The sequence below is a fragment of the Tachysurus fulvidraco genome, chromosome 3 (genome assembly GCF_022655615.1).
Source record: "Tachysurus fulvidraco isolate hzauxx_2018 chromosome 3, HZAU_PFXX_2.0, whole genome shotgun sequence".
In the NCBI taxonomy this organism is placed as follows: domain Eukaryota; kingdom Metazoa; phylum Chordata; class Actinopteri; order Siluriformes; family Bagridae; genus Tachysurus; species Tachysurus fulvidraco.
In genome coordinates this window covers 23,322,579-23,337,363 of record NC_062520.1, presented here as the reverse complement: position 1 = coordinate 23,337,363, position 14,785 = coordinate 23,322,579, and the positions used below count along the sequence as shown (strand labels likewise).

The 14,785-nt window shown below is 38.8% G+C and overlaps 1 protein-coding gene across 2 annotated transcripts; it reads right to left on the bottom strand.

Annotated features, from left to right (window-relative positions):
- Positions 1 to 8,529: 8,529 nt before the first annotated feature.
- On the bottom strand, positions 8,530 to 12,329 carry LOC113642866 (cytochrome c oxidase subunit 6B1). Of its 2 annotated transcripts, none has more exons than XM_027146609.2 (4): positions 12,183 to 12,328; positions 11,390 to 11,527; positions 10,568 to 10,668; positions 8,530 to 8,780 (listed from the first exon to the last, which is right to left on the bottom strand). In XM_027146609.2, the coding sequence occupies exons 2-4, from the start codon at positions 11,493 to 11,495 to the stop codon at positions 8,727 to 8,729; spliced, it is 261 nt and encodes an 86-aa protein (XP_027002410.1). In that variant the 5' UTR covers positions 11,496 to 11,527; positions 12,183 to 12,328; the 3' UTR covers positions 8,530 to 8,726. The 2 variants fall into 2 exon arrangements, with proteins under 2 accessions (XP_027002410.1, XP_047667601.1); XM_047811645.1 differs by having other exon boundaries at positions 8,678 to 9,068; positions 12,183 to 12,329.
- Between the last annotated feature and the right edge of the window lie 2,456 nt (positions 12,330 to 14,785).

Sequence of the window (14,785 nt, the reverse complement as noted above, 5' to 3'; positions counted from 1 at the left end):
TGTTTTAAATTTTCACTGAGGGCTCTTATGCCTGCCGAAAATCACTGAAATTTTACTTTTTACTTTTACTTCAAATACTTAAGTATATTAAATATCAGAAAATTACTTTTGATACTTAAGTACACTAAATATCAGATACTAGACTTTTAATTGAGTAATATTCTAAAAGATAACTTTCATTTCTACCAAAGTCATTTTCTAGTATGATACTTGTACTTTTACTCAAGTATTGCTTTCTAGTACTTTATACAACACTGCATAGTTCTGACCTCAACCATCTAACAGTTTATACATTATACACTACTTAACCACCATTTGACTTCATTAATGCTCTTGTGTTTGAAAGGCCAAATCCACACAGCCATGTACCCAAATCTAGTAGAAATCCTTGACAGAAGAACAGCGCCAAATGGAGACTAAATCTGAAATAGGATTTTCAAAGTAAAAAAGGTATGTTAAGTTCCCTGCCAGTCCAAAAGCAAGAGGTATAGGCCGATTGGCATCTTGCCTTATGTCCTGAGTCCCCTAGGATAAGCTCCAGGGTCGATACATGCTACAGAAAATGAATCAATATTTTTATTTATTTATTTGTTTGTTTATGTATTGTATTTTTACTTCCCACAAACCTTTGTCCTAAGCTATCATCGTAAGTCTGATTTAAATCATAGTTTCAACTGAAACTTACTGTGAACTTGCACTAACAGCCTGTATCGCAAGCTCAGACTTGCACACTTCTCATTCTGTGTCACTGTGGCACATATTACTACATAGCTATTGTAATTTATAATGAAATTAAATCACCAGATCACCAGTGTACACTACTAGATCCGGCGCTAAGCTAGGTTACATCTGCCTATGTGGTAAAATGGAAGTGTTTATTGGAGGAAAGAAATAAAGAAATAGTGCAATCATTATTGCAAAAAATATTAAGGTGTTTCACAATAAAGAATACCAAAGAAATTTGGAAACTTTTTCCGGTGCAAGAGTTGTTTTTGCAATAACTCTTTTGAGACAGCATTTTTGTCACCTCTGCATGCACTAGATCTTAAGAGGATATAGGCTGGTTTGTTTTGTGTAATCCTGACCATCATACCCATACTAGGTGTGGTTTTTTCTAAAACGCACATTATCAATTCACTAGAACTAAATTGTGTCACATTGGTTAAATCTCCAGTCATACTGCAAAATCTGGTAGAAACCCTTACCAAAAAAGTGAAGGTTACTGTATTAAAACAGCAGATAGAGGTTATTGGAGGTTATTATATTGGAGGTTATTTTTAAAACACCTAATTCAGTTAATCACTATAGATTATCTAAATCTATATATGTGGTAGATTAGTTAGACTGCTGATCAGTCTGATCAGTAGATTAGTTAGACTGCTGATCAGAAGGTTGAGTATTCGAATCCCAGGTCCACCAAAATGTATGTATCTCTGATATGGGTGTCATCCAAATTCTGTAAATGTAAATATGAGAATCAGGGTGTTAAAGAAAGGGAGATAATGAATTTAAATAAGATCAAATTATGAACCAGTTTTACATTATTGCTCGTCTTTTGTTAATAAACATATTATTATCTGTCTTATCACCTGAAAAAAAAACCTAAATGTCATTTTTTCTGGTTATATTAGCTCCAAAGTAATGAAATTCAAATTTGAAATATAGCTGCAAGCAGCGATGACGGGCCCTCGCACGTTTATTTATCGCTATACGGTGCCTCCCAGAAAACAATGCATGGTGGGCAAGTGCATCAAATGGGTAAATATCAGTGGACTATTTTACGTTGTTACTGATCCATTTGGGAACTGTAGGTAAATGAAACCCCACATTTTAGACAAATGGGGGCGCTAATGAGCCACTTAAGAAACACACCTTTGTCTGACCTTTTTGTCCACACTTAACAGCCGACAAATGTGATGTATGTGTCAAATTTCAAGTTAATCTAAGCACGCCAAAAGCCTTAAATATGCCTGAAATAAAAGTAAAATTTGACAGGATGCCATGGCAACAGTGTTTGAGATATCAAAAATCCATTCGCAATTTCACATCTCTAATATCTCTGTGTCATGGTGGCCAAGTCTGGTCTCAATTGGATGAACCCCCTAGGAGGAGCATTTAAAAATTTACCGCATACAGCTGTCAAAAAATCCACCTTTGTGACTGACACACTTCCTGGGCCCTGTTGGTGGCGCTATACCCGGGACTCACAATAAGTACATCGATGCGATCGTAATCCTTGGCCGAACATACACACCGCATGTCATCACAATAAGACATGAATGTCCTAGAAGGACATAAATGTCCTAGTTCACCACATGCAACTGTAGTGACTGACACACTTTCTGGCGGCTGTTGGTGGCGCTATGTCCGAGATTCACAATAGGCACATCGCTGCGATCGGAATCCTTGGCCGAACATACACACCGCGTGTCATCACAATAAGACATTTTTTGCCTTAGATAGAAGACACTTCCTGTTTCTCTGAATTCACCATAAATTAGTCGCCTCACCATGGCAGCACCATTCGAGATATCAAAAATCCCTTCGGAATTTAGCAAGTGCAACGTCTCGGCATCATGTTCACCATGTTTGATGTCAATCGCATGAATCCTCTAGGAAGAGCATTTAAAAGTTTACCGCATGCAGCTGTCAAAACATCCACCTTTGTGACTGACACACTTCCTGGGGCCTGTTGGTGGCGCTATGTCCAAGATTCACAATAGGCACATTGCTGCGATCGGAATCCTTACCCGAACATACGCACCGCGTGTCATCACAATAAGACATTTTTTGCCTTAGATAGAAGACACTTCCTGTTTCTCTGAATTCGCCATAACTTAGTCGCCTCGCCATGGCAGCACCGTTCGAGATATCAAAAATCCCTTCGGAATTTGGCAAGTGCAATGTCTCATCATCATGTTCACAACTTTTGGTGTCAATCACAAGAATTCCCTAGGAGGAGTATTTAAAAGTTCACACATGCAACTGTTGTGACTGACACACTTCCTGGCGCCTGTTGGTGGCGCTATGTCCGAGATTCACAATAGGCACATCGATGCGATCGGAATCCTTGGCCGAACATACACACCGCGTGTCATCCCAATAAGACATTGTTTGCTTTAGATATTAGACATTTCCTGTTTCTCTGAATTCGCCATAACTTCGTCGCCTGGCCGTGGCAGCACCGTTCGAGATATCGATAACCCCTTCGGAATTTAGCAAGTGCAATGTCTCGGCATCATGTTCACCATGTTTGATGTCAATCGCATGAATTTCCTAGGAGGACTACTTAAAAATTCACCGCATGCAATTATTGAAATAATCCAAAATGGCCGACTTCCTGTTGGGCAGAGATCAATGTTTAGAGCACGAAAGTTGTTCGGGTCGATGAGATCTATATGCGTACCAAGTCTCGTACATGTGCGTACATAATTGCCCGATCTGTGCACAAATGTTTGTTTTTTCATTACAGGGGGCGCTACAGAGCCCCCTGCCAAGCCCGTATTCCAGCCCAAGCCTAGCGTCGCGCGACTCTGACGTGTGTTCCAAATTTCAAGTTTTCGAGCATGTTAAGGGACCCCAATTGACCAATGTGTGCAAAATAAATATTTATAAATAAATAAATAAAGAACCCGAGCAAAAACAATAGGGCTTTGCACCATCAGTGCTCGGGCCAAAAAATAATGAATTTTGAAAAATGAAAGCTTGAAAAGTTTTTCTGCTGAGCCAACATGTGACTGGTGAAGCCTTTATTACAGACATCAGATAAAAATTTAAGTCAAATCATTGTTCATTTTTATTTTATGGTTGCTAATAAGATATGAGATCCAGTATTTTGGTGCAAATGTCAATCCTCTGGATTGTCGATGTAAAATACTAGATTTAAATATGTTTGGTGTAAATTGATAAAAGTTCAAAGGTGATTATTTGTAGATGGTTCTGGAAAAACAATAATTAAAAATGTAAATAAAAGTTCTCATTTTTCAATTTTAATTGAAAAGAATAAACCATCAAAATTCTACAAATAAATAAAATGGTCAGTTAGATATGATGGTCAATTAGAAGAGATGATGAAGCTTCATTTAACCTGAACTTACACATACATTACATTTACATTTATAGTATTTGGCTGTGCCTTTTATCTAATTTATACAACTGAGCAGTTGAGGGTTAAGGGCTTTGCTCAAAGGCCCAGCAGGTGGCAGCTTGGTGGTCCCGGGATTTGAGTTCTAAACATTCATTCATTCATCTTCTACCGCTTATCCGAACTTCTCGGGTCACGGGGAGCCTGTGCCTATCTCAGGCGTCATCGGGCATCGAGGCAGGATACACCCTGGACGGAGTGCCAACCCATCACAGGGCACAAACACACTCTCATTCACTCACACACTCACACACTACGGACAATTTTCCAGAGATGCCAATCAACCTACCATGCATGTCTTTGGACCGGGGGAGGAAACCGGAGTACCCGGAGGAAACCCCCGAGGCACGGGGAGAACATGCAAACTCCACACACACAGGGTGGAGGTGGGAATCGAACCCCCGACCCTGGAGGTGTGAGGCGAACGTGCTACCCACTAAGCCACCGTGACCCCCACAGTTCTAAACATTCTGATCAGTAATTCAAAATCTTAACCACTGAGCTTGTACTGTAAACTCTGTAATGCTTAACACATACCAAGTAAGTTTCCTAATTATTTCCTTCCCATATTTTTAATTCTCTGAAAACCACAAATTCACTGTGGGTCAATAGTTTAGTTTCAGTTAGTTATATTTAATATTTGCTGAACATGAGATGCACCAGAATTTCTCATAATCTTAAGTACACCAGTTCCAGCAAACCACAGCCATAATGCTGCCACTCGCATGTTTCACTATGTTGCTCTCAAGATTAAACTCTTAACCCTTTTTTTCTGCAAACATAGTTCTCATAAAGACCTGTTTTTTTTTGGGTTTTTTTTGGTATCTTGGAGTTGGGACTTTTGCAATGTATGACTTTCAGGCCATGGTGATGAGGCCATATGTGGTGCTGATGCCTCATTCACCAGTTGCTTTGTTCAATTCAATTCAGTTTATTTGTATATCGCTTTTAACAATTCACATTGTTTCAAAGCAGCTTTACAGAAGTATAGAAACAAATTAAAATTTACAATTAAAAATGAAAAGTTTAAAATTAAGTTACTATAGATCCCCAATGAGCAAACCTGAGATGACAGGGGCAAGGAAAAAACTCCCTGAGATGAAATGATTAAGAAACCTTGAGATGAATCGGAATTAAAACCCATCCTCATTTGGGTGACACTGAACAGTAAATAATGTTGGCTGAACATTTTTGACCAAAACCTATTTATTCTCAAGCATTCATTTTTGCCTCTTTATCAAACAATGCAGTGCCTGTGCCTTGGAGGTTCACATATTTTTTTTTAAGATTCAAGATTTCTTTATTGTCACTATACTGAGTACAGCAAAATTAAAGCAGTCCTTAAAGTGCAATTCACATATAATTTGGTGCAATCTAAACTTGAATAATTTAGAATTTAAATAAGTTTATACGTAAAAAATGTCATAAAATAGAACTACAATCAAGACGATAAAAGTAAAAAATTGTAACTCAATTATTGTATATGAAAAAGTATGTAAATATTTTACAAAGATAGAAATATATAGATATAAATAGCTTATAGCACAATAATCAAACAGGGGTTTGTATATAATGAGAGGGTATTGAAGTGTAACAGAATGTAAACTGAGGTCTTGACTGTTTCCCAAAGAATCAAGGGCCCCAAATTATGTCCCTTTACAGCCACATGCACACCCGTTGATCTCATAGGGCCAGTTGTTCAAAAAATTTAATCTGGATCAAAATGATCCGGATTTAGAAATCCCATTTTTTCCTATTCAGGATCAGGTAATCCGTCTTACTTTTACGCCGGTTTTTCAAAGCAACATTGGATTGGATCACCCTGATCCACATACACCGTTTTCAAGACTACCAAATCCGGATTACCTGTGCTCTAAATGGGACAATATATCACAACGTGGGCTACCAGCTGTGTAAAGAACAGGTAGGAGAGCCAACATGGGGTCACTGTAAGAGTTTTTTATTTTGAGACAAAACCCAAAAATAACAAACATCCACTTCCATTCATAATGTCTTTTCTTTTTTCTATTAATGTTTTACTACTTTTTTCCTGGAATCCACCTTGAAATCCTACCCCCTGTTGGGATCCAGGATAATCTTGTTTTTTTGGATCAAAGTTATCCAAATCTTACTGACAAGTTTTGAACAACACAAACTGAAGGTTTGATCCAGATTAAAACTAGGATTGGATTTCATAATCTAATCGGATTTCAGATTCTTTCTTTCCCTTTTGAACAACCCATTTTCAAGATTTGATCCAATCCGATAACCAAAATCTGATCAGCTTACCTTTGAACAACTGCCCGAGGAGATAATCAGTGTTATTCAGTTCACCTGCCAGTGGTCATAGTGTTATGCCTGATCGGTGTATATTTACATTTGATATTGATGCATGAGTTCAGACGCATTTTTGCTAATGCTTTTCAGCGTTTTCATTTTTAATTTCTTACTGTATTTAGCATATTATTGCTCAGACTAAATGCAATTGTTCAATTCAATTCAAGTTTATTTGTATAGCGCTTTTTACAATGGGCTTCGTCTCAAAGCAGCTTTACAGAACATAAACATAGAACAGAAGTTAAACATAAGGAGAAAAAAGAATTAATATAGTAAAAAAATAAGATATATATAGTTCACAGTATGTATGTATGTATGTATGTATGTATTTATTTATCCCCAATGAGCAGAAGTGGCAAGGAAAAACTCCCTTAAATTGGTAAGGAAGAAACCTTGAGAGGAACCGGACTCAAAGGGGAACCCATCCTCATATGGGTGGAACTGGGGGTGAGATTACAAATATACAGTCAAACAAGTGTTGAATTGGTGTAAAGATCACATGGAATTCAGATCTCCTCTTGTTATCATAGAGTCCAACTGGAGCTGGTAGATCTGTAGATGTCTCAGGATTTTCATAGAGTCAGCCTCATCTCAGTGGAGGTCCAGAATCTTCATTGCACGGAAGACGATCGGAGCTGGTACCATGTCTGGATGCCTCGGGATGGGTAGAAAGAGAGAAGCAGTGGAGGGGATTAACATATTTGCTGTTCATAAAAAAAGGTGCAAGTCTAAAGTATTGGTGCATAATTTTATGGGATGTATTATGTGTGTGTGTACGTCTGACTAAAGAGGCGAGTTTTTAATCTGCATTTAAACTGGGAAAGTGTGTCTGAGCCCCGAACACTATCAGGAAGACTATTCCAAAGTTTGGGAGCTAAATAAGAAAATGCTCTACCACCTTTAGTAGACTTAGATATTCTGGGAACTACCAGAAGTCCTGAGTTTTGTGATCTCAGAGAGCGTGAAGGATTGTAACGTGTTAGAAGGCTAGTTAGATACATGGGAGCTAAACCATTAAGAGCCTTATACGTAAGTAGCAGCAGTTTGTAATCAATTCTAAACTTAACAGGTAGCCAGTGTAGAGATGATAAAATTGGGGTTATATGGTCATACTTTCTTGTCCTAGTGAGAACTCTGGCAGCTGCATAATTGTAATTTTTTTCTTTATGTTTGTGTGTGTATACGCATTCCCAGCACAGCTCGGTCTCATTTAGTGACACTCTCAATATCCTATAAATTCAAGTACACACACAGTTGCAAACATGTCAAATAAGCAGGGAGAAGACTGAAAAAACAGAAGCAGTAGGTCTTTTGTCCTCAGAATGAAACTCATGGTAAAGCAAGAAAAGGGAAATTACCAATGCAAATTTGTAATAATTACTTATAATAATAAAGCTTCAAATGTTAATTTGTTAGGCATTTGTTTACTTGTTACAGCTCTGTGCAGACTAACTGGTACATCCTCCATTTATTCAGCAGCATTTTATCTTGCCATAACTGCATGTGGTAGTCTAGTGGTTAAAATGTGGGGCTACTAAGTTCAATCCCAGGTCCACCAAGCTGCCACTGTTGGGCTCCTGAGCAAGGCCCTTAACCCTCAATTGCTCAGCTGTATTAAAAAAATGAGATGTCACTCTGGATAAGGGCATCTGCCAAATGCTGTATATGTATAACTGAAATTTTACTTTGTACATTTTGTTTATGGATTTGTCCCCTCATTTACTTCATTTTTAATATTCCTTAATTAATGCCAGCAATAAATAAAACAGGTTTTCACTCATTTGTTGTATTTCCTTACTCCCTTACTGAGTGAACTAGCATGAAGATGTTTTTACTGATGACTACACATCACTACAACACACACTGGCCTTTTTTTTCCACGTATGGGATCTTCATAATTGCAGAATTTCTTCTGTAAACACTTGTGCATTATATTTATGAATAAATCTGTTCATAATAAATATTACTGCATGTATTCAGAATAAACTCTAGCAATGGTGAACTGAATGTTTTCAAGTCGATTAAATAAATACCCAAAAACAAGGTAATCAACATTGTGCGACTTTAATTTGTAACCAGCGTGAATAGGACATAGTGACAAAACTGAACAGTATGAACCATTCAAAGGTGTGGGCCAAAGGTCATAAGATGTCACTAGGTCACCTGTCATTTCACTCAGGCTATACAAAGTTAATGTTTATAAATGAGGTAAATCTAAAAAAAAAAAAAAGCAAGCAGAGACTGTTCAGATCTTTCCAGGGAAGTTTCCATCCTCAATCTGTCCATCCCACTTCTCAACCTGTAGAAAGAGGAAAAAATGTTAAAACTGTACAGATTGTTTTTGCAATTCAGATTATTATAGCACTGATGACTGACTATTTTTTTTTTACATTTTATTTACAACTTAACTAACCACAAATATTAAGCTACAATTCCACAACATCCTTGCTGAAGCAAAATGTGGGGATTTTGTGAGGTAACAGCTTTAGTCCAGCCTGGAATCTGAAATAAAATTCAGCTGACGTCCCAAGAACTATAGGGCGCCCTCTAGTGGCTACTGTAAGGGTTGTACAAGAGATCTGCTGAACTACATGGAACAAACGAGAAAAACAATATATTTAAAATAAAGGATTTTCAACTGCAAAATATCCACATATATTTAAGTCTGATCATTTTTATTTAAAGTTAGAGATTTTGCTCTTGGATCTCGTAACAATATTTGTTAACTTTTAATGTGTATATATGAAGAACAGCGAGTATTACAATATGCCAATAGCTGCCTTCGAAGAATCACAAATGCCACAATGTGGAAAAATGTAATTGCCATTGGTTTATGCATTTTTAACTGTCATTTTCACTGATATATGACCCTATTATGCTAATTTCTTCAGTTTATCATTCAAAACACTTTACACAAGCCAAAGTGACCTAAAATGAATCAAAAATAAAATAAAAGCTTTAAAATAGTACATAGCTAAATCCTCCATCAGCAGAGACATTAGAATTAGAATGTTGTGTAGACAGCACAGACTGCATCAGTTTATACTGAAGTTCTTCTTTTGTCATATTTGAATGATTAGTTTTATGGGTTTGTGTTGGCTTTTTCTTTATTTAGTTAATTCTGTTAATATAAAACAACAAAATTCTCTCAGTGCTATTCTTAAACACACTTCTATATAGATGCTAATTTCGTGAATCTGCTAAATGCTGAAAATGTAAAAACACGCAACAACGATATTGTCCATATTTAAAAGCGGAAAAAAACGTTGCAAATTCTATGACTCACTGAGCACCTGTACAACAACTGATTCATGCAATTATCTAATCAGCCAATCATGTGGCAGCAGCGCATGCAAAATCATGCAAAAAAGGAACCAGCAGCTTTCATATCAACCATCAGAATGATGGGTGTAGCATTACTTTTGATGGCAGACAGGCTCGTTTGAGGATTTATGTAACTGCTGATCTCTGGGGATTTTCACACATACCAGTCTCTAGTTTACTCAATGGTGCAGCAAAGAAAAGAAAACATCCAGTACACAGTGGTACTGTATATGGAAACACCTTGTTGATAACAGAGTGACTGGTTTGAGCTGACAGAAAGGCTCCAATAACTCACATATCCACTCTGTACAATGGTGGGGAGTAGAAAAGCATCTCTGAATGCACAACATATGAAACCCCTGAAATGGTTGAGCTACAACAGTAGAAGACCACAAATGGAGGCCAAACCCAGTGTTCCTAATAAAGTGCTCATGAAGTGCGCAGTTGGCATTTCATATTATATTGTCTTCGTGTGTCTGATCTGGCCATGAAGTTGATAGTTCATTTATTGGTATTCTTCATGCCACCATCACCCGTTTTAAGTGATGCTGTTGGAAAAATTTGTCCAGTCTTTAGTTCATAATTATTCAAATCTGTGCTGCTTCCAGCTGATTAAACGAAATCGTTAAAACACTAATAGTCCAATAAAGGCAACTGCCAATGACAAAACTGGTCAATGATCAGTAAAGAGGGTAAATATTTCCATGGAGAAAATGACTACACAGGTTCAAGCTCCTGATTATATATTTGGTGCTGATTTACCCAGCTGATGGGGCACAGGCTCTTGTAGACCCTCTGATACCATTCACAGGGAGAGGTTTCCTGTCCTTTTGCTGACAGGGCCTTGTTACACCTATGGAAGTCTGCAAAAAGAGAAACAAATACATCAAAAGTTTATATATATATATATAAATAAATAAATAAATATCACTCACACACACACACATTCATAGCATGTGAGACACAAATTAGGGAGTATAAATTCAGGGAGATAAATACTTATGAACACTTAAAATGAACTCAGTAAGGTTGTACAAGTACTGCTATTCTGAACAGGAAAGACCAAGCTTCAAAAACTGACTAAGCTTTGCAAAAAAAAAATTTTTTTTTAAATGATTCATAAAATCAACTGTGATCAGATGCAGGTAAGACAAAAGAAGCCAGGAATTAATTTTACACTGTTATACGTATCCGATGTTGGTCTGATAGACATGAGCTGTATAGGATGATATTAGAACAATCCGACCCGTTTATGTATTTTATGGCATTTAAAACATGATGTTGACAGGCAACACAAACACACGTCATGCCTGTGGAAACAAGACACCACACTAAAAGCAACAGAATCTGGCAGAGTCTACTTGACTACAGAGAGGTCGATATCTTCTCAGAAATAAAAGTAGATCAGTGTCTCTTTTAAACCAAATCAAAGACATTAGATATCTTCATAATAGGAAAAAGCGTAAAAATTAAACCCTGCATTTCAATCATCGACAATGACACAAATACATTTCATCATTGCATGCATGTCTTCGCTGTTGACTTTGGGGTCATAAGATTAAGTTTAACACTTGGCAAACTCACCAACATAGTTCTGGAAGCAGTTTCGTGTCTGGTTGGTGTTTGGAAAACGGGCATCGAATGGAGCAGTTTTGTAACCCTTAATCTTTTCTTCAATGACCTCAGCCATGTTTGACCAAAACTCAAGTGTCAGGTCTACAACTGAAAAACAAGCACATAATCGAGTCAACACAAAGACAAACATATACACACACAGCTTAGTTACAACTGTTACAAGCTGAATTCCTTCAGCTTAGGATCTCTATCAGGGTCTTCAACTTCATGTACTGTATGACGTACAATTAAATTACGTTTAAAAAAAACTAGAATCCAGCAACACTAAAGTGGCATAAAAACACAAAGCTGACTCGAGGTTCAGTGCAACACAAATCTCCTGTCTGAACTGATGTTACTCTCGTGTAGCAGTTTGACTTTAGCAGAAAAGGGTAACGATTAGAGGTCGTCTGCCGTCGCTGACAAACTAATACTCGCTCTTAGGTAGTAAATATAATACATTTAACTGTTTTGGAAAGAATTCTGCCACATTTTAAGCAATTATCAATGAGTTAATACTCGGGTTTATCTGCACGACTCTTGTAAACGTCAGTACTCAGTTAGCCGGCTAGTCAGATTAGCCTGCTAGCGCCTGTGCTGCTGGAAGTCAAATAGACAACAAACTGCTACATTATACAACCGATAAAGCATAGAGTAGCTAACTGAGTCGAATAACCGATAAATATCGTGATTTAGAGTTAAAAATAAATACTACGTTTGACTTTGCTGTTATATAAACTTTAAACAGGATTTTGAGGCCTACTTTAACGCGTCCTTAGCAAAGGATCCCCTTGAAAGAGCAGCTGAACGCACTGAATTATGGGATCGCTGAGAGGACGCAGGGGCGGGGCTTCACCTCTAAGAGGGAAGCTGCATACTACCATAATGAAGGGTGTCAGAATAGTAGCACTGCAGACGCTACTGTTTTGACATAATATTTAGTAGATCATCAGAGTTTAGACGTTGCCAGTGTAATAAATCTTGACTAGTTATGTGACAAACGTTGTCTAGATAGGTGCATGATTTTTATGACTGTTATTTTTTTGTTTATTACTATGTAATAAAGTGTGATAGAATATAAACCGTTTTGCTTGTTCAAAGATGAATTTTTGTCCGGCTGTTTGTGTCAGGATACTATACTACATGTCTTTAGAGCAGACAGAATTATTTCACTTTTCTGGAACATCTTCCGGGAGGCCGCAACCAATGGCGACACCGTTAACTTGGAGGTGTACACAGCGTCAGTGGCCAGCTACGTCGGCAAGTGCGTTGATGACGTGACGCTACATGCTCCATGCTCCAATCAGAAGCCGTGGATGACTGCTAACGTGCGTGTGCTGCTGAAGACTAGAGAACTAGCCTTCAGAACAGGGGACAGGGCGGCCCTAAGAACAGCAAGGGCCAAACTGTTCTGAGCCATCAGAGAGGCAAAGCGCACACACTCCCAGACAATCCACAGCCACTTCCAGGACAGCAGAGACACTCGGCGCATGTGGAAGTGCATACAGGCGATCACAAACTACAAGACAGCTTCACCTGCTTGTGATAGAGATGCCTCCCTCCCAGATGCGCTGAACGACTTTTATGCTTGGTTTGAGGTGCAAAACAACGTAGCGGCAAGGAAGACCATCCCTCCCCCAATGACCAGGTACTCTGTCTATCCACGGCCGACGTGAGGAGAACTCTATGCAGAGTTAATCCATGGAAGGCTGCTGGACCAGACAACATTCCTGGCAGGGTGCTCAGGGAATGCACAGAACAGATAGCGGATGTCTTCACTGACATCTTCAACATTTCCCTGAGCAGCACCGTTGTTCCTACGTGCCTCAAGACATCCACCATTGTCCCTGTCCAAAAGAAGTCTACAGTGTCCTGCCTCAATGACTATCGTCCCGTTGCACTCACACCCATCGTTATGAAGTGCTTTTGATAAGCTTGTCATGAGGCACATCAAGACCCAGTTGGACTGGACCCCCTACAGTTCACGTATCGTCCAAACCGCTCCACGGATGATGCCATTGCCACGGCCCTTTATTTAGCCCTCACCAACCTGGACGATAAAGACACATATACGAATGCTGTTCATAGACTTTAGTTCAGCATTCAATACAATCATCCCTCAGCACCTGATTGGGAAGCTGAGCCTGCTGGGACTGAACAGCTCCCTCTGCAACTGGATCCTGGACTCCCTGACTGGGAGAAACTGCTGTTTACTCATGCCGATGGCACGACCTTGGTGGGTCTCATCAGCAAGAACGACAAGTCATAATACAGGAAGGAGGTGCAACAGCTAACTTGATGTAGAGCCAACAACCTGTCTCTGAATGTTTATAAAACTAAAGAGATGGTTGTTGACTTCATAAGAGCACAGAGCGACCACTCTCCGTTGAACATTGGCGGATCATCTGTAGATCATCTGATTCATTGTCAAGGGCACCAAATTTCATGGTGTTCATTTAGCGGAGAACTTCACCTGGTCACTCACCACCTCCATCACCAAGAAAGCCCACCAGTGTCTCTACTTCTTACGAAGGCTGAGAAAGGCACATCTCCCTCCCCCCGTCATGAATATTTTTTTCAGAGGGACCATTGAGAGCATTCTGAGCAACTGCATGACTGTCTGGTTTGGGAACTGTACCATCTCGGATAGCAAGACCCTGCAGCGAATAGCAAGGACAGCTGAGAAGATCATTGGAGTCTCTCTTCCCTCTATCATGGACATTTACACCACACGCTTTATCTGCAAAGCCAACAACATTGTGGCTGACACCACACACCCCTCACACACAGTCTTCACCCTCCTGCCTTTTGGAAAAAGGTACCAAAGTATTTGGGCCCTCATGACCAGACTGTGTAACAGTTTCTTCCCACAAGCCATCGGACTCTTTAATAACTGAAACTGAACTGTTCTGAGCACAACACACACTTTAATAGTCACTTTAATACCATGCAAAATCAAGTGGATTGGGGTGTCTAATCATATTTTAACTTATCATCAGGTATTCATTATAACCAGACAGAAGTCAGCCCTTATATTCAATTGGAGACTAAGATCAACTGATCACCTGGATAAGATTGGAAAGTGCTGCTCAAAGGTTGCATTTATATTGGTGATCTGTTCAGCATTGACGTTGTAGTTGAACTCAGGGTATCTTAAAGTTTTGACACCTACTTAAAAAATAAACTTTGGTGTACTCAATGTATAGGTTTTTGAATGACATGAATGATTAATCCTGAAAGATGAACAGTTTCCTGGGATCCTGTTAATAAGTGCAATCACATTGGCGATGGTGTGGCATGATTGAGCAGACCCAAGTGCAGGAATAAAGACAGGAGGCCCTTATCCTTGAACTGTACCATCTCAGA